Below are 20,524 nucleotides of genomic sequence, written 5' to 3' on the forward strand. Positions count from 1 at the left end.
AGTAACATTCCTACAAATAAATATGATAAAAATACATCCTCAAATTTATACAAATTTAGAAGAGCCTTAAAACACAAACTTGAACCAAGTAACAACAGGGACACTTTTTTTCCAATTACTCTGACAACAAATTTCCCCTGTTAAGGTGAAAGACATAAAATATTCGATGGAGAATTACCAAAAATATTAAACATAACGTGAAAATTTATTTATTTATTTATATATATATATATATATATGATTTTCCTTTAAGAAAAAAAAATCTAATATCATCTCACTGATAAAAGGAAGAAGAAATTCTCTTGGGAAGATTTTGTTCTTTTGGTTTAATGTAAAAAACTATCTTACCAAAACTTATATATGATAAGAACTCTTTATTTTTTCCAAACACAAACCGTAAACGTTGAAATTAAGTTTTCTGTAGAATTGAACAATTAAAATTATATAAGTACAATCATCCACTGAATTTAATATCACGTGTATAAGCAAAAAATCTATATTTATACTCTTTTAATTCTTTTGAACCCGTCAAAAAGTTTTTACACCCTGTAAGCAGAACGTTTCCGATTACAAATTTCAGATAGAGGAATACTTTGTTCGAAGATTAGTTTTAAAAAAAATTAATTAGGAAAACCGGGTTATAAAATTTCACAAAAACTGTCAATTGGGTTTCGGGACAAAAATATACATGTATCCTAATTACAATGCAAATCTGCCTTTAATATTATTCGAAGATTAGTTTAAAAAAAAAATTAATTAGGAAAACCACAAAAATATCCTTAGGGTTTCGGGACAAACTTTTCTTTTATATATAAAGATTAGGAAAATATACGTGTATCCTAATTACAATGCAAATCTGCCTTTAATGTTATTTATTTATGGTAAGATATTTACATAAAACCTAGTTCAAATGTGATTCTGTTTATATTATATGAAACTTAACTTTTATCTATCTCTCTCTATATATATATGTATATGTCGATGTATTTATTATAAATATCCATACTACGTACGCAGATTGAAGAACGCTCTGTCTTTTGCTTGGTTAGATAAATTAATTAGAGATGACGAACAGTAGATCGACGAGAAGGTGAAGGAAGAGAAATTACATGAAGATTAATAAAGATAAAAATCTACTTAAGGTAATTATTAATTAAATCTCTTTTGTTTATATTTTTTTTTTGTGATATTTTTCATTGCATCGGAGCATGTTATAGTTCGTACTTCAACATCTTGTTTATTTTCTAATCGTATTATATCCTCATATTTATTTATTTTTTATATATATATATATATATATATATATATATATAGAGGTGCATGTACATATGTATGTTTTTCAGAAAACTTGATCGTCATGTATCATAATTCTTTTGCGAAATCATTAACACTCTTCTGGTTTATTGTTTTTGTGATTTGTGAATAGATGCCTCTCTGTTTATGTTATTGTACATTCAAGATGCATAATGCAGTTGTTTTTTTGTGTTTCTCTTGTGTATTGAATTGAAGAGTAATGTGTTTCGATATATATGTTTAATTTGTTTATGTAGGAAAAAATAGTAGCAGCAAGTAATTGTAAGATTATTAATAATATTGATAATGATGATGATGGGGTGGACAAGATTAGCCGATTGCCGGACGATATTCTCGTATCGATAATCTCACGGCTGACGGTGGCCGAAGCTGTGTGCACGAGCGTCTTATCCACACGTTGGCGTGGGCTCCACAAGTACATCACCCGCCTCGATTTTTCTCCAACCTCCAAACAACTACAAGCATTTAAAGATCAAGAAAAGAAGCGCGGCCGCAACAAAAAAGGTGATGATCGAGTATTCAAGGAGGAGGTCGTAAGAAATTGCGCTAGCATAATCGATCGCACATTGGATTCACTCAAGGGAGGTGCGGCCCTAGAAGAAATTCGACTCTACTTACCTTGGTTCCAGATAAACACGTGGTCGGACGAGACGACATGGCCAATCGAGAGATGGCTCGATTTCGCGTTTTCCAAAAAAGTCGTCCGAACCGTCCACCTACACTTAAATTCTGTTCACGCATCGGCCCGTTTTCCCATTCCTCCTTGTACTTTCGAAAGAAACTTACCGGCCTTCAAATCCCTAAAAGAACTATCTCTACAAGGTGTTGATTTCGACGACAAGGGTTTGAGGCTACTGCTTTCGAATTCCGTCGCTCTCGAACGCCTCTCGATTTCGCGTGACGATGCATTAAGCGACGTGCGTATATCTGGCGATTTGGCGCCAAAGTTGAAGCACTTGAGCATAAGTACGTGTTGGAGTATCAAAACCATGGAGATTAGAGACATGACGAACCTCGAATCTATGAGGTTTCATGAATTTCCGCATTATTGTCTCCGCGTGATAGAAAATGTGCCGAGACTTGTTGAGTTGGTCACTAACTGTGTCGAGATTGGAACTGAAATCCTCTCACGCGGCAATATAATTAGTGAGCAATCGGCGAAGGTTAAACATGTGGAGTTGGAATGTCATCTATTCAGGAATACTTTTAGCTTCCACGACCTCGTTCGTTTCATCGACGCTTGTCCGTGCTTGCAGAGACTCGAGATTAAGGTATTTTATATATCCTAATATTATATATATTATCCAAAATTGATCAACTGGAATCGATTATATTCATATATGTATATTAATATATTGTTATAATTTTGCAGTTTACGGCAACAAACTTTCACGATAAGTATTATCATATGAAGGTGGTGAACAAGGCCTCAAATGATGATCATCCGAAAACGGTGAAACTGTCGGGAATCAAAGCGTCTCCGAACGAAGTGGAACTCGGGGTGCTCGTTATTGGAAAAGCTACGGCACTTGAAGAGCTTATTGTGGAAATTAGCCCCGACAAAAGCTACACAAACCGAGAAAGGACGATAGCTCGTGTACGGAAAGAATTTCAACCAATACTACAAGATTCGGTTAATTTTGTTGTTGTCTAGATATTTAATTTAATCTAAGACCATCGAATTTATATTATATGCTGCTTGGCTGTGCTTTCAGAATGTTAACAAAATTGTTTTTCAAGTCCTGTTTGTGCCATCTTGGGGCATACAAGTTTATATATATAACAGCAGTTCTTTTCAATAATTTTCTGACATGATTAGCTTATTACGTAAATTACAATAGACACATTACAGATTAAAGTAACTATATCAACATAACTCAAATGCATAAGACACATGTAGCACTATATATAACAATGTGTATATACAGCAATATGTACCTGTCATCATAAAATAAAAATAGACAAAAAAATAAAAATCGACCACACATAGAACATATTCAACAAAAAGAAAACCGATCAAATTCCTTTAATCCCAACACAGTTTAAGTTCAAAGATTCTAAATAACATTGCCAGCAAATCATTAACCAAACGGCGCCGAAAAAACAACCTACGACGACAAAACAACCTTAGGTATCATAGCATATTTTGGCACCGAAAAAGAGAAATCTACAAAATCATATGTTCATAGACAAAAAGATGTAGTTTTTTTTCTAAATTAATCGAAAATCAGCAAAACATGTGAATCTAGACAAAAAGATGTAGTCCTGTAGTTAAGTTTTTTAAGTCAACCAAAATCAGCAGTAGAACATGACATCCTTAACATTGTCCATAATTGCAGGCAGAGCCCGAACCTCTCCAACCCTCTCCCTCATCGCTCCACCGGGGCCCGCTGCAGCAGATCCACTGTCGGAGAATTCTCCCGCTTCAATGTAGTAACGGGCTCGGAATGCAGCAAGATGTGCGTAGTAAGCTGGTGGGACTGCACAACAGACGACCAATTTCAAGTTAATATAAAAAAGAGTAACCGAGTAGAACAAAACGATTTGAAAGATTATGATCAGATTGAAGGCTGTATATCTTACCTATGGAAACTGAGCGAGTGCACCTTGCATATCTGAGGGGTAAAGTACGAAAAAATTGAAGTCAATTTATTTGAAGTATTTAAAAAATAAAGTATGATTGTATTCAACATTTATAACGAACGAATACTTACGTGTAACACAAGCTGTTGGTGAGAATTTGCAGTGCATCTGCACTGAAGCGATTTTCATCGTACAACACATGGTAATGTGCTGGACGACTAGTTCCCTATCAAGACCAGAATTATCAAAAAAAAATGCATTATAATTCTAACAAAGTATAGATCGAGATATATATGTAAAATACAAGCTGAAATTTTCAACGAATTATTTGAAGTGCTACAAGATTGTACCTGGATCCCAGCATGGCTGCAAAGATAGAAATCGAATTCATTGGGGTGGCAAATCTTGGTATCAACCACAGTACCTAATTCACAAAAACACAATGATTTATAGACACAAATTGGGAAAATTAAGAAAAAATAAATAAATTATATTAAACATTAATAAATAATCTGTACCTGGCAAAATGTTACCACTCTTGTCTGTAGTACTACGACTTTTATGGTCAGCAGGAAAGAGACGAGTATGATGCCTCTTTTGAACCACAACAAAAGTTATTCTTGGCTGATAATCCGCTTGAAGCGATGCACATGCCTGAAGCTCACAATTTTATCCATGCAAAACAAAGACATACTTTTCAGACAAGGTCACTCGAGAAATTTACATATTAAAAAAAGTGGAAGTACAAAAAAAGCCGTAAAGAAACATGTATGTATACCTTCCTAATTGCATCAATTTCATACAGAAGAACTTGATTAAACTGTCCTTCGCTCACACCATCCCTGTAATTTGAAAATAATTACGAAATGGCAAACATCCAACACTACGAGTAAATCAAATGCACATCACCAAAATCTCTAACCTGTAAAAGATGAGCCTGCTAGGCTTGCACTTAGTGTTCTTGTAGAATGCAACCAAATGTTCGCTGCAAAAAAAATATGGAAAATAAGAATTGAGCAAAGGAATTAATAAAATATAGCATAATGTAAATATATATGAATCAAGATTAGACAATGCTAACCGAATCAATCCACCATGGACTAAGCCCTTGTTAGGATCTTGATAACTAGTGTAGAGATCCTGAATAATTTCTTCTCTGTGGCCCTGTGCAGAAACTAAACCTCTGTACTTAGTGACTTCTGGCCAATCCATTGAGGCCACCACCTGAGAATAAAAAATAAAAAATAAGAAGACTTCAATTTTTTCAATTCTTCGCATTTTCGTTATTCTGAGCAAATAGGTGTAGGAATTCAGGGCTTACAGCAGCTATAGAAGGACTGGAATCCTCCCCTGGTTGAGGGTGAGTGACATCAGCACCGAATATTATGGTAGGGATGTCACTAAGGTAAGGCATTTTCCTAAGCAGTGCCTGCTCCAAAACTGTATTTCGCCCGCCAGCCTAAGTCAGAACACAAGGTGTGATTCAGAACAGTCAATTCAGGGGATAAAGCATGGGGGAAAAAAAAGAGAGAGATGGACTCAAAGTTCATTCGACAAACCTTCACATTGATCTTCAGCGACACATTTTCGAGGTACTGAATATTGCATTTCAAAACCTGTTTAGGCTGACAGCATTGTGATACAATGTCTAATTCTGTTTCACACACCCTCTTGATTAAACCTGTCGTGGAAAAAACATGAGAACGTAAAAAGATATATATTTGTATAAAAGTTTATATGTTGGGCTTGTAGAAACTAGTCAGCAAAACTAACCGTAGGAACCAGTCACGTCGGGCAATATAATAAGAAGCAATTGAAGTTTGTTCCCAGTTTTCAAAGCCTCCGAGTGGATGGCAATTAGGGACTGCTCAATTTGGTTAGAATGCCTTGTACGAATAGGAACTAGAGGTTGTGGACCAAATTCCTACGCACAAACAAACAGTTTTAAACATGCTAGTTATTACCACTTTTTTTTACTGTAATGAAATTATGCACAAAAATTCAACACTTACCATCCCCTTGCCACAGCACATTCCAAGCAATTGATTGATAAAATTAGCGACAACATCATCATTGCTCCGGGAGAAATTGACACACGTCCAAAAATCCACCTTTCCACCATTGATCATTTTCTAGCAAAACACGTTTAGTTAGTGGATCTGACAAAGAAAAACAGAATTAAAATCTCCAAACAGGGTTTAAAGACAAATGTCCGTCCGAACAATTTTAACTTTTACCTTGTTCATCATATTCCATTGTCCTACATATGGCTGAACGCGTTTCTCCTTTCCAGAATCATGATATTTCAGCTGGCAACAGAAATGATAGCAGCATAAGTTAAAAAGGTCATGTAAAAGGGATACAAAAATTAAATAAATTATAAAGTATTACCATTGGAGGCGGCAATACTCGTGCCTCGATGGACAGAAGGTCAGGCCTAACTTGTATACCAAACTCTGCATTCACAAGTTCATCATTGTTGTAGTTATTCTTTTCCACCATCTGCAAAACATACAATTATAAGATCAATACAAAACTATTTTAAAGCCGAATCTGTAATAATAATAAATTTCATATATCCATACCTTTTTAATGACATTCTCTCTCTCCTCTGGACGTTTGCATGTGGCTCGGAGCAGTTGAGTAACTTGTCTCTCGTTCAATTTTTTGGAGTATCTTTGCCCCGCGACAATTTTGCATACCTGTGCAAAAATAAAAATGAAAATACTTAGTAACAAGCAAATTTTACAAGAAACGGAGAAAGCAAGACCACAGAATTTAAGAGATGAAAAAGGGTACCTCCATTGGAAGATAAATAGGTCTCGCAGCACTGCCAGCCTGAAGTGCTGGCAGAAGTGGATACTTCAGCACAATATTGTATTTCTGACGGAAGTACTGATAAACTGATATTTGTGCTCCAGACTCATCCACAGAAAACCTGATTTGTCGCATCAATTATTTTGCATTAAATGTTGTAGATTAAGCAAAAATATTAATTATAAACAACTAATGATAGATCAAAGATTTAAAAGTCCAGAAGAACAACTGCAAACTTGAGTAAAATCTTTAAGAGTACTGCTTTTATGCACCAAAGCGGTAGAAGAAGGAAAAATGTTAGACGAGCTTACATAAGCCTTTGTGTTGGTTCAGTCGAAAGCCCTGTTATCTTATGATGCTTTACATGGTCCTGATGATTGTTCTCAACCTTAACACCTTTCAGAGCTCTTCTCACCTTAAAAGAAGAAAAACAAAACAGCATTGATTAATATGAAAGAAAACTCAAAACAGTGACTGCTGTACAAACTCAGACAATCACAATTATTACCTTAATGCGATCTTGGTCAGATAAAGGCCTATTCAGATCCCTGAGGTTGAGGTACTTGAAAACAAACTCAGACACATAAATAGGTTCGAAAAAGGCTCTAGCCGACATATCTGCAACACAGCAATTGAACAAAAAGAAATAACGAGTTTTAGTATAAATATAAAAATCACATGTATTCTTTAGAACCGTAACCAAACCAAAATAGTGATGAATATAAATTAGAGAGAACAAATTCTCAGTACCAATGTTTAGTGACAGCCCAATCTGAGTTGGGCGAAGACTCTGATAAAACCCTTTCCAGTATTCAAGGCCATTACCAAGCTCCCCAGATTCAAACTCCGGATGAAAGAAGGACCTCCCAACGGCTTCATAGCTGAAAGTTAAGACATCAAAATAAGAATATTTATCATCATTACGGATTGTGTATGTTCTTATATTTAAATTAAATAAAAAAACAGAATATCACCTATTAGATGGCTTCTCCCTAAGGACCACATCAAGAAACTGTATAGTTTCCTGTGGGATATCACGTTGTTGACCTTTAAGGAACTCCTTCAAGTGATAGAGATCAGCTTTGGAAGCAAATTTGATCGAAACCTTGAATTCGCGCTCCCTCCTGCATAGGAACACATATACATTATTCACGTTCATAAAGAAATCGGTTATGGAATCGATTTTACTTAATACACGAATGAGACTTCACCTGGATCCACTATCTTCATCAAGCTTGATGACAAAGTCCTTAGAGGCAAAGGGCAATGGCCCTGCAGTGTAGCAACTCTTTCTTCCGTCGTATGCTAACTTTCTCTTGCCCAAATGCGATGCATGAAAGGTTTTGACAAGCTGATTCATTATCATCCGGCATACCTTCTTTGATGCAACCTCAGGCGAGATTGCAACCTAAAATGAAAATAACAGACAGAAAAATAATCGAAACAATTACAAAAAATTCGGAACACATTACTCTTGTACTCAAAACACAGAAAAACACAAAAGAACTGCATTATGCATCTTGAATGTACATTAACATAAACAGAAACATCTATTCACAAATCAGATAAACAATAAACCAGAAGAGCGTTAATGATTTTGAAAAGAATTATGATACATGATAAACAAGTTTTCTGAAAAAGAGAGTGTCATGTGTCCATACACCTAAATATTACATGCACATTTTTTTATTTTTTTAAATTAAAATAATTAGAAATAATTAAATAAAATAATATATATATATATATATATATATATATATATATATATATATATATATATATATATATATATATATATATATATATATATGGCAGATCCATACTCCTAAACATTCCATGCATCATATTTTGCAAAAACATAATTAATAAGGTGAAAGTGAATAAGAAAAACACACACACACAAAAAAAAAAAAAAAAAACCAAGCAAACTGGACAGAAAACGCCATTTATACGGTCAACACACATAAGAAACACAGCAAACCAGAAATGGAAAAAAACAAAATCTCACATACATGTGAAAAAGGATCTGTGTAAAATACACACATACACATATATAAGAAACAAACCCCATGTATACGGTCAACATACGTAAGAAACACATAAAAAAATATTCGTATATACATGAGAAAAAAGGATCTGTATAAAATACAAACATATACATACCCAAAAACACAAACATAAGAAACAAACACCATGTATACGGGCAACATACATAAGTAACACATAAAAAATACAAGCAAACCAGAAATGGAGAAAAAAAATTATTCGCGTATACATGTGATACAGGATCTGTATAAAATACAAACAAATACATGCACAAAAACACATATACATTCATACACACACACACACAGCAACACATACATGAAGTGAAAAGAGATCTGTATTAAATACAAACAAATACGCAGGCAAAACTTCTCTACACAGAAAAGCACCTTCTCAGTCAAAAAAACACTTACATCATAGTGATTCAGATCTCTATCAGCAACCGAGACCAAAAAATGGTTCGCCTTAACGACGGTCTTCTGTCCGAATGATCCGAAGCCTGGCCTTGCCGGTAGCCTCACCGCCTTCGCGGAAGCCGGTGGTAACTGTCCTTGCTGCGGAATCACCGCCGCCACCGCCGGAGCCTGTGGCTGAGGCGTCGGAGCAGGTGGTTTGGTCACCGGAACCGCGGACGAGGAAGCCTGAAGCGTAAGCTTCTGTTCCATCTGATGGCTAAGCGCTGCGGCCGCGGGCACCACCGGAGATTGCTGGAAAGGAGTGGCAGAAGCCGAAAGCGACTGCTGCGGCGGAGCACCGGCACCGCGTCCCCGACCACGGCCTGGACCGCCGCCGCGCGATGGTTGTTGTCCACGGCCGGCAGGATGCTGTCCCCTACCGCCGCCACGTCCTCGCCCTTCGCTACCGATTCCCGACATTCTCGCCGATTTCTCACACTAAATCACGATTTCGTTTTAGAGAGAGAGGATTATAGAGTGCGCGTCGTGTGACAGAGAAGGGGCGCAGCACATATATATATATATATATATATATATATATAAACAATAAAAAAGAAATGGAAGAGAGACTCTGTGAAGACTTAAAATGGAGGACTTCGGTCCTATATATATATTTTTAAACTTCTTTCCTCTCCGGTTCGTACAGTGTTAACCTATAAAGCGTGCTTCATTTCAAAATATATAAAACGCTATAGCAACTTTCATAAAACCGAAGCGACTGCAGGGATTGAACTGCAGAGAATGTTTGGCTCCGTATGAACGGAATGAGAAAGGACGAAAATTAGGAAAGTCGTAGGTGGAAAATAAAAATTATTTATTATTTATTACATATTAAAATGAAGGGATTGCACAGTCTCAATGTGATTGGACTATTTTGCCCCTATAATTTTGTTAATTTATATGTAGTCCTCTTTCCTTTTTTTTGTCAAGACAATTTCCCCTTTCTCCTTTTTTTTCTTTTTTCTTTTGTTCTATTGTCCTTTTCCACAAAGCTTACATTACTTTTTAATTTCAAATTAATGAAATTTTTCTTCTTGTTATTTTTTGATGATTACTATTACCATTTAAAAAATATATAACGTTGACTATCGCTCGGATTTTATTATATATTGCTCGAATTTTACGAACGGTCACATTGCGTGTATAAATATATAAATATAATAAATGTGCGTAAATGCACCGCAAATATTACTCGCACAATTGATTTTCATACTATGTAAATCGATATTGTTTACTTTAAAAAATATATACTTTTAATTATTATGTGATCCAATAGAAAGATTTCGTCGATAATGCCATAGTTATTATATTATATGCGAGAAATTTTGACCGACAGAAAATAAATAAAATTACATACCACGTGTTCGTACAAAAAGTGAAACTTTACCCGAGCGAAAATCTTATCCGCAATGCTTTTGTGGTTCTACACTACAGTCTTGGTTGTCAGCCAGGCTGTTTTACGTATGTTTAGATAGGGATGGAATTTATTTTGCCAAAATCACCAATTGACTACCAAAAGAGTTATATCGAACAATTATGGCGCTCACGATTACCAATTACAAAAAAAAGTTATATTATTCTTTTGGTTAAAATCTCACAAGAAGTTGATGTAGGGTGCATTTTGGCATGATAAATATAATTTGATGGTGAACTTTGTTAATTTTATAATGTTAGGGTGTAAATGGGCAATTAAGTTATTCTTAGGGTCCAAAATGCAATTTCTCATTAAAAAATCTAATAAATATTTAATAATGTCTAGAAAATATATATCGCGGAACTAAGTTTATTAAATTTGAAACAATTACTTTTTATATTATCCCCACTTGCAAAATAGTAATTTCACAAAGCTCACAAGTAGTCAATTAAAATAAGGACAATAATAATTCAATATTTAATGTGCTAACAATTACTGTGGGGTCCACTACTAAGTAAGTGAAGTTTAATTTCCGAAAAATAACATCACTTACGTGGAACAGATCAATAAAAATCATTTCTGCTCTGTAAATAGAAGGCGCGTCACATCAGTTTGCATATGATTTAATGTGATTTGACTCAATAAATCATTCGTTTTTGGCTTAATCCTAATTTAAACTCATAAAGTTAATAGCATGCTGCACCCTTATATAAAATTAATAACACTTTACACCCTTAAAACAAATTAATAACACTTTGCACTGCAAAATACAATAAATCATGAATTGAATATTTAACACTTAATGAGGATAAATTCAGTTTTTATTGTTTTTCTAATTTATTTATTCACAGGATGCAAAAAAAAAAACTAAATTGCTATTTTATTTTAATTCAAACATAAATTCAAAATAAATTTTTTTTTAGAATGAATTATTGAAGAAAATTAAAATTCCTTTTAAAAAAATAATAGCTTCACACAAAAGTATTTGATTGTTGGATCTCTTATTGTAATTATTCAAGATATTTAGAAGAAAATATAATTTCCAAATAACTTGATAGCAAAATAGCTGAAGATTTTTGTTGTTTGTTTATTTATTTTTATTGCGGAAAAAATGATAAACATACATAAACATACTTAAAGATTTTTTTTATTTTTTTTGCAATTTGTCGTTTCAAAATGATTAGTGAATATAAAAAAGAATGATGTTAAATATAGCAGCCTAAAAATCCCACTAAAGATATTAAATTACCTTCATAAACTTTAAAATTTTATTTGGGGTGTCTTATGCATGATTTATGATGGTCGGGGATGCTAGTTGCTATTAATTTTTTTTTAGGGTGCAAAGTAGTAAACGTTTTAGTTTCAGGGATCCAAAAAACAAATCGAAATGTAATTAACAGCTCAGCTTTCTATGCTTGCATAGCAGGGTAAAAAGGTAAAATGCATGCAAACGACAAATCAGTCACTCCTACCTCATGCAGAACAACGGTTACAGAACAAAATCTGATCCGCAGTCCATCATCCTACTCGAAATCCGCGCGTGTGGTACACTCCAGTGAACTGTGTGCATCTCAAGTGGAGCGTTGATGAGAATTCTCACAAGCGCGAGTGGGGTATGTGTATCCAAATGATTACGCTGCTCCGAGGTTGATGGCTAGTGGTCGGTTGGAACAGATTGAAGGATGTTTTGCTGCTAGCTTGCGCCGGCATCGGCGCACGTCCCGCGAGGTGTTGGATTAAGTTTTATGCGGTTATTATTTATTACTTATCCACGTACAAAATATTTACCATACAGTAAAATTATTTATTATTTAAAATCTAAATTATTTTATGAATTATTTTAATGTAAGAATATTAAAAGAAGAATCGGTTAACTATAATTAATTCTCAACTAGTGTATCCAATTTGGTGGTTTAAAATAAAGAATTATGTAAGGAATAATGATTATATGATAAATTTTTTTTTTTTAAATAATGACGTCACTGTATGATTCTTTGACATTTGATCGAATTAATTTAGAATTAGAATTACTTTCTCTTTGCCTGTGATAGCACGTTGCTATATCTTTTTCCCCAGCTTTTCCAGAATTGCATATAAAATAAAAATGTATTTGTCATTTACCATTTAATGTTTTTTGCAGCAAAAAAACCCCTATCCAAGTAACCATTTTTCTTGTAGACGAAGAATACTAAAAAAACAAATAAATAAATAAATAAATAAAGGGTAAATGATAAAACTCCCCCTTAAATTAGGATAAATAACGATAATGCCCATATCCATTCGTCATTACCAAAAACCCCGTGAGGTATTTTTCCGTCTTGCACCAACCGCTTACAGTGTGACTTTTCACGGATTTTTTTTTATTCCAAACAATAGACTTTATGCAATTTCAGAAATTTTCTTTTATTTGTCACATATTTCACCGAAAATATAATAGATTGTACACAATTTATGTTAAAAAACTCGACCAACAGTCAATCAAATGGAGTTTTTGGTTATTACGGAATAGGTGAGGCGTATTTTTCATTATTTAGACCTAATTTCATGATGGTTTTCGCTATTTACCCTGCGATAAAAAATAAATAAATAATAAAAAATATTACTTTTCTTACGTTAGTATTACATACAAAAGAGCAAATTCTTTTATGATATAATTAATTTTCTTATTTTTCTAATAAAAAATACTTAAAAAGTATTTCATTAAAATAAAAATATGATTTAACGAGTTTATATTTAGTTTTAGATAAAATTAAACTTTAAGCGATGTGTTTTTGTAATATTATTGAAAAATGATAGGTGCCAATGTAATTAGCCATAATCTTGGTTAATAGTGAAATGGGTTAAATATTAGCTAATATCAAACCTCAGTCGGTATTTGTAATTTTCTAAACGTAGAGGGTCCCTATATAATTAAATATAAACCTCAGGGAGGTATATCTAATTTTCTGAATCAAAGAGGGTCTAGATATAATTACACTAAAAGCTCAGGGAGGTATGTGTAATTACTCTTTTAATTAAATACACTTGCTTTTTTTGTTGTGCTTTTTCGTACAGACAAGTTTTATTTTTGTAGTACTATATTGTGGAATTTTTTTCTTTCTTTTTTCCTTTTTGTTTTTGGCGTTGATGGACTGGGGACCAGTCTTTTATATATTGTAATCGAATCTTATTATTTGCATTATACGCACAAAATAATAAAAAATGTAACTTTTTTTTATTTATTAAATCACAAAATACATCCATTGTATCATTTATGTTTATACTTTATATCGATAATAATGTGCTATAATTAAATAATACTAAGTACGACCAATTATTTTCATTACATTTTATTAATTAATATAAGTTCTTATTCAATAAATATTCTAGATGAAATTTTAAAGATAAATTTTATAATTTAGTCCTTGAGAAATTAATATTTGGATGCATGGAAGTGAAAATAAGAGTAAATTACAGTCACCCTGAGGTATGGTAAATATACTAAAATCACCCATCGTGTTTGCGTAATTACAACCACCTCTCTCAACTATGAATATTCTTACACGTTCATCCTTGTACTGTCTAATTTAATGTAATATTTCGTTTATACTCGTTTTATCGCATCGAGCTCCATATTTAGAAAAAATGATCTTAAGATGTGTTTTTTTGTTTGTAAATATAAGATTGTGGTGTATCGAAAACTACATTTTTAGCATACATACGATTACAAACTACAGAATATTCCATGGAACCTAGAAGGTACTATTGAATTTGACACCATAAGAATAATTTATTTTAGGTGGTGATTGTAATTACCCAAATATGAGCGGTTTGTTCGTAATTTAACGTTAACTCAGACGGTTGACCGTAATTCAACTATAGAAATAAATAGGGAAATGGACAAATTTGATTTATTATTCTGTTTTTTTCAGAATATAAAATATAGTATTTTTATACATACGAATTATCAGGGTATTTCTGTAATTAACTGATCCTCATTATCTTACGATGGTGACTTGATATGTGAAGGTAAATTAAGTATTTATAATTAATTAAATATTTTTCTTTATATATATATATATATTATATATTATATTGAAAATATATAATTAAGTGCAGTATTTCTGAAAATAGGAACTGAACTGGTATACGGTGAAACGTCCCTTTCGGAAAACATGAAGCAGATACCGTAAAAGCGTGTTTTGGTGTCTTTTTCTGGACGATGTTGGAATTGGTGTTAATTTTTTGGTTTGTAGCAAAAGCGGAAAGAAAACAGAGTTGACGTTTTTTAATTTGAATAAAATAGTAATTTATAGTACAACTCTTTGAAGCTTCGTGAGAAAGCAAACATTTCAATTCGATTTTATTTATTTATTATAATAATTAAACCAATATGGAGGCCCATTTCAAATGGATATTATATAAATGATAAGTACATGATGAGTTTTAGTAAATGTTAGTGAAATTTTTTAATTTAGTTTTTAATTCCATCTCACCCATTTATTATTTATCTTTTTTTTATTTATTTTTTTTAAGTAAAATTCCTATATTTCATTATTATATTTGAATTTATTACATTTGGTGTTGTTGTATTTGGTAACTTAAATTATATTTTTTAACTTTTGAAATTAAATTAGGAAAAATCGTAAAAACTCAAAAAAATAGTGTCCATAAATATGTCTTGAAATTGAAAATTAGAGGTTTCTACTTGAAGTGGAGAATTTTTTGGGGGTTTTTGTGGATTAAAAACACAAGAAGATGGTGGAAAATTTGACGTATGAAAAGCTTCACGAATCCTGAAAATACGAGCATATACGATAGAAACTAGTTTGAGTTATGCTCAAAATTTGATGAACTCGTGTTTTGATGATTAACAATGCGATATTCTGGTCAGGTAGAAGTTTGAACGGAAAAGACGGAATCGGTAATAGATTTTTATTAAATAAGATGTCATACGTTTACTAAAACGCGTTATGCATTTATCAAAGCCCATTTAAAAAGGGATAAATTTAAAAGTTGTAATTAATTGGGGGCCCATGTAAGATGGGCCTTATTGAAGTGGAATTTTTGTGTATTTCTTGTTTTGTATGTATTATATTTTTATTTTGTATATATATTAGAACAAAGGGATGTATTCGCATTTTAGTGCAATATTTAAATGTCGACCTTAAATATATTTTCATAACTAATCTGAAATACAACTTTGGCTATGTAATATGGACATGAGTTCATGACAAATGTGTGAAGCAAAATAAAACACAGATTTGTAAATTAATACTTTTTACTGCCTACAGATCTATCTATTAATAATTAATAATTAATTAAATAAAATAATCTACTTTGCCTTAATTATGATAATACATTGAAAACATCATAGAGAAAGAAAAAAAATTAAATGCTTCCAACACCAAATAATCAATATATTAATTAATAGCATAAAAAATTAAATACATAACACCAATTTTATTTACCATAGACAATATATAGAGAGTGTAATAGTGCATTGTTTTCAAACACAAAATTACCTTCACCAAATTAAACTAAATTTTCCCCAAAATTATGAAGGTGAATATAGGAAGATCAAGGCTTATTAAGCCTATCTATCAAGACAATCATCCTCCAAAATCACATTGCATTCCTTTATCTGTCTTTGATAGAGTTACCTATAACCAACATTTAGCCGTAATTTACGCTTATCGCCCTCCGACCCCACCGAACATAACCCTGGAGCTAGGGCTCCGAACGGCGTTGGGTGTGTATCCAGAGTGGGCCGGGAGGCTCGAGAAAGACAGTTACGGAAACCCTATTATTCTTCTCAACGACGAGGGAATTAGGTTTGTGGAGGCGTACGTTGATTGCGCGCTCGATAAAGCTATTATTTTCAAACCTTCTTCGTCTTTGCTAAGGCTACACCCTAGCTTAGAGGATGTGGTGGAGCTCGTTCCAGTTCAAATCACAAGGTTCGCTTGTGGCTCGATGGTGGTGGGCTTTACTGCTCACCACCTCGTGGCCGACGGAAACTCGACCAGTAGTTTTCTGGTCGCGTGGGGTCGGGCCAGTCGGGGACTCGAAATTAGCCCACTTCCTTTCCGGGACCGCACGATATTCTATCCACGGAATCCTCCTAAATTTGAATTTGAGCATAAAGGCGTAGAATACGTAACGAAAAACCTAAAGCAAGTCTATCCTCTAATCAACTGTAACGCGGATGATATCGTGGTGCACAAAGTTCATTACTCGGTCGATTTTCTTTCGAATCTCAAGGCAAAAACTTCTTCAACTTACGGAAATAATAATAAGCCATTCAGCACTTTTGCCATCCTTCATTGGAGATGGAAGCATAGATGTTTTTGTTCCTCTATTTCAACAAAGTTTGACAATATTCAAACAAATATGCTATTCTCTAGACTAAATTATTATAAGCATTCTCCTATTATTTTATTTTGCATTTTATTTTGATTTTTCTCTTTTAGCAAATTGTTCGATTTATCTTTTTTCTTGTTGTAATTTTCTTCGATTTTCTTTTTAATATTAAATAGTAATTGTAGACTATGATTATAGGCCACTAAACTATTCCGAAATACGAATGTACCAATTTCATGCATATTTATGAACAAGTAACGCTTCACCGCCCTTAGAAAACGCTACTACTTATCAATAGTATCCAATTTGGACCAAGATTCTTTCGCATGGTACTCCGTCGTCACCCACACATCACATGATCTATATCAATCGTATTTCACCACTTCGAATATTTCCCTAATCACGAAAATGCCCCCAACTTCGTTATACCTTCACTTGTCAACTTCGTATTTCACCACTTCGAATATTTAGAAAATGCATGATTTGAGAAATCGATCCGATTAAAGATTTGGACTGGGCCCAATGCAGCAAGATTGTAAATGGGCCAACTTCTGGTAACACTAAATTTTGTAATTTTGACTCATGGTCAAGGGGGTTCTAATTTTCATCATTTGGTCTAATTTTCGCGCGGTTAATGGTTATGACTTCAATAAATTGCAATATTTTTTACAATCAATTTAGTTAATTTTATAGAAAATAATGTAAATATAATTTTAATTTGGGTGAATTTTACATAATATGATTTATTTATTTTGTTTGTGGTCTACATTTGTATAATGGGGATTGTATTTACTATGTAGAAAGTTTTTTGGTTATGTTAATTAATGGTGATGTAATTCTGTTGTGAATTTTTATATTGTAATTTTTTTTTAAAATATTTTATTAGGATTAATAACTTGAATCGTAATAATAAATAAAAAATAAAAAATAAAAACAAATCGTAAGAAGACATTGGTAAATTTGTGTGGTAAAAAGACGTCGTAAATAGTAATTGTAATTGTAATAAGTAAAGGTAAATACTTATTTTCATTTAAATAAATAAAAAAGAAAAAGAAAAGGTAAAATCAATCGGAAAACCCTAGCGCATAAAATTTGATAACGTTTTCTCTCTCTTTCTTTTCGAGCGAGTCTGAAAGTTATGACGACGGCGGCGATGCAACAACCTAAGGTGCGATGGGGAGAATTGGAGGACGACGGCGGCGAAGATCTGGATTTTCTTCTGCCGCCGAAGCAGGTGATCGGACCCAACGAAAACGGGATTAAGAAGGTGATTGAGTACAAATTCAACGACGAGGGCAACAAGGTGAAGATTACCACCACCACGCGCATCCGCAAACTGGCCAACGCTCGACTCAGCAAACGCGCCATCGAGCGCCGCTCGTGGCCCAAGTTCGCCGACGCCGTGCACGAGGATGTCGGCAGCCGCCTCACTATGGTCTCCACGGAAGAGATCATCCTCGAACGCCCACGCGCCCCAGGTAAACTCACGCGCTGCCGTTTCGGCGATGTATTTAGCATATCTCCTCCCTTGACTGTTCTATATTTATCCGCCTCTTATCTGGATCTCTTTGGTAAATATATATATTTTTTTTCATATACCTTTGTTCTAGATTTTAATGTTCTAGATCTTGTTTCTTCATATGTGTTGATTGCAAATTATGATGGTCTGGTTCATATATATTTGATTGCTAATTTAATTTTATCGTTCGTTTGTTGCACTAATTTTGCCTGACTCTGATGAGGCCTAAGATTTGTAAAATTAGGGCATGAGGAATAGCACTGCGTAGTTTTACAGCTTAGGAAAAAGTGTAGGCACTTTTCGCGTCTTTTGGCTTATTTTATTCTAATTTCAATTGTCAATCTGGTGGTGGAAAAAAGAGGTACTCAACCATGGTTAATCAATTCTTATTTGATGAAAGATACTTTGCATAATATTTTGGCCTTTTTAGAATCTTGATTCTGAACAAAAATGCTTTGCATAATGTTTTTGTTTTGTTTTGCCGAAACCTGAAAATTGATGTTAACCATTCAGTATACATAACTTGTTATTGCACATTTTGGCTGGTATCACTTGTTCATAGACAATCTTTCGAGTCTTATTCATGGTAGTATTCTTGTTTAATATCCGCGCTTGCCTTCCTTTTAAGTTCATGTATAAATCTAGAATGAGTTGGACACCGATCTACGTTTACTCTGTTGCACCAAAATACCCAGAATTTGCATCTCTGCTTCTGTGAATTAACATCGAGTAGCAAACTTCATAATCATGGTTCCTCTCTGTTAGATTTTGAAACTTCTCTATGGGAAGTGGCGAACTGTATTATTGTTTAGAGAACATTTTCAAGCGACTAGAAATATTCCTTTTATTAGACCCCCCTGTAATAACCCCCAATCTTCTTGATTTGATAAAATCCAATACATAAACACCCCATGTCTGTATATATGTTATCGCATCACCACCCTCACACTTCTTTATCTGATAAAATATCAATAATACAAAAATCTAACTCAAAAAATCGAAAAAAAAAACAGGTACTAAGCAAGATGAGGCCAAGTCTTCTGGAGATTCTGTATTCCAACCAGGAGCCGTACTAATGGTGTGCAGGTCGTGCGGGAAAAAGGGAGACCACTGGACTTCAAGGTGCCCTTACAAGGACATAACTCCGCAAACCGATAGCTTCATTGAGAAGCCATCAGACACTAATCCTTTAACAGACCCTTCTGCAAAGAAAGCTTATGTACCTCCTGGTCAGAGGCCGGGTCAAAAGGAGAGCGGTGGTTCTGATATGAGAAGAAGGAACGAAGAGAACTCTGTTAGGGTAACTAATCTTTCCGAAGATACAAGAGAGCCCGATTTGCTTGAGCTTTTCCGACCGTTTGGGAACGTGAGCAGAGTTTATGTTGCTATTGACCAGAAAACAGGGACTAGCAGAGGGTTCGGTTTCGTGAATTTTGTGAGCAGGGAAGACGGTGAGAGGGCGATTAACAAGCTTAATGGTTATGGTTATGATAATCTTATCCTTAGAGTCGAGTGGGCTGCTCCTAGGGCGAACTAGTTTTGTGAGTTTGAGTTTCGTTTCGTGGATTTCTGTTTCGTATTTTTTAATCTTTTATTTATGTTTTTAATGGATTTATTGCTCGATTTTGAGGATATTTTTGTGAAATTGTCATTGAATAGGCTCTGCTCCAAGGGCAAACTACTTTGTGGCTTTGTTCTTTCATATCATGGTTTTTTTTGTTTATGGATTAATAGTTCATAGTTTGGTATTTTGAAACTTGAATTGATGTTTTTAATGATGTTTAAGTGTAATTATTAATTAATGGGCTGAAACAGATATTTTAGTCAACTTGAAGATTTTGACTTGGCCCAAGAAGCAATATTGTTAATGGGCTTAGTTCTAATAAGACATAATTTTGATGAATTTCTTTAATTTTAATTGTGAAATTCTAAATAGATTTTTGTTTGTTGATGTTGAGTCTCTTTTCTTTTCGTGGATTGTTGATTATAATTAATAATAAGAAACTATTAAATCAAATTACCATATAATTAATA

General features: G+C 33.6%; 4 protein-coding genes across 4 annotated transcripts; 3 read left to right on the forward strand and 1 right to left on the reverse strand.

The window, feature by feature from the left end:
• The first annotated feature begins 2,249 nt into the window (after positions 1–2,249).
• Positions 2,250–3,105, forward strand: LOC148771351 (uncharacterized). Its single transcript, XM_088817690.1, has 2 exons — positions 2,250–2,585; positions 2,687–3,105. Exons 1-2 carry the CDS (start codon positions 2,304–2,306, stop codon positions 2,966–2,968), a joined length of 564 nt encoding a protein of 187 aa, XP_088673816.1. The 5' UTR covers positions 2,250–2,303; the 3' UTR covers positions 2,969–3,105.
• A 205-nt stretch (positions 3,106–3,310) lies between these two features.
• Positions 3,311–9,790, reverse strand: LOC105958536 (protein argonaute 5). The gene is made up of 22 exons (XM_012982538.2): positions 9,174–9,790; positions 7,926–8,122; positions 7,689–7,838; positions 7,465–7,595; positions 7,223–7,332; positions 7,026–7,129; positions 6,697–6,835; positions 6,483–6,599; positions 6,289–6,399; positions 6,135–6,206; positions 5,910–6,029; positions 5,671–5,821; positions 5,457–5,578; positions 5,219–5,356; positions 4,979–5,121; positions 4,820–4,882; positions 4,676–4,739; positions 4,416–4,551; positions 4,248–4,321; positions 4,029–4,123; positions 3,898–3,929; positions 3,311–3,794 (listed from the first exon to the last, which is right to left on the reverse strand). The coding sequence occupies exons 1-22, from the start codon at positions 9,633–9,635 to the stop codon at positions 3,610–3,612; spliced, it is 2,916 nt and encodes a 971-aa protein (XP_012837992.2). The 5' UTR covers positions 9,636–9,790; the 3' UTR covers positions 3,311–3,609.
• Positions 9,791–16,167: 6,377 nt separating this feature from the next.
• Positions 16,168–17,115, forward strand: LOC105958535 (agmatine hydroxycinnamoyltransferase 1). Its single transcript, XM_088817605.1, has 2 exons — positions 16,168–16,979; positions 17,082–17,115. The coding sequence occupies exons 1-2, from the start codon at positions 16,168–16,170 to the stop codon at positions 17,113–17,115; spliced, it is 846 nt and encodes a 281-aa protein (XP_088673731.1).
• Positions 17,116–18,015: 900 nt separating this feature from the next.
• On the forward strand, positions 18,016–20,135 carry LOC105958534 (uncharacterized). Its single transcript, XM_012982536.2, has 2 exons — positions 18,016–18,449; positions 19,504–20,135. The coding sequence occupies exons 1-2, from the start codon at positions 18,110–18,112 to the stop codon at positions 20,025–20,027; spliced, it is 864 nt and encodes a 287-aa protein (XP_012837990.2). The 5' UTR covers positions 18,016–18,109; the 3' UTR covers positions 20,028–20,135.
• The last annotated feature ends 389 nt before the right edge of the window (positions 20,136–20,524 follow it).

This window comes from Erythranthe guttata, chromosome 4 (genome assembly GCF_056151865.1).
Source record: "Erythranthe guttata isolate IM_541 chromosome 4, IM_541, whole genome shotgun sequence".
NCBI lineage: Eukaryota > Viridiplantae > Streptophyta > Magnoliopsida > Lamiales > Phrymaceae > Erythranthe > Erythranthe guttata.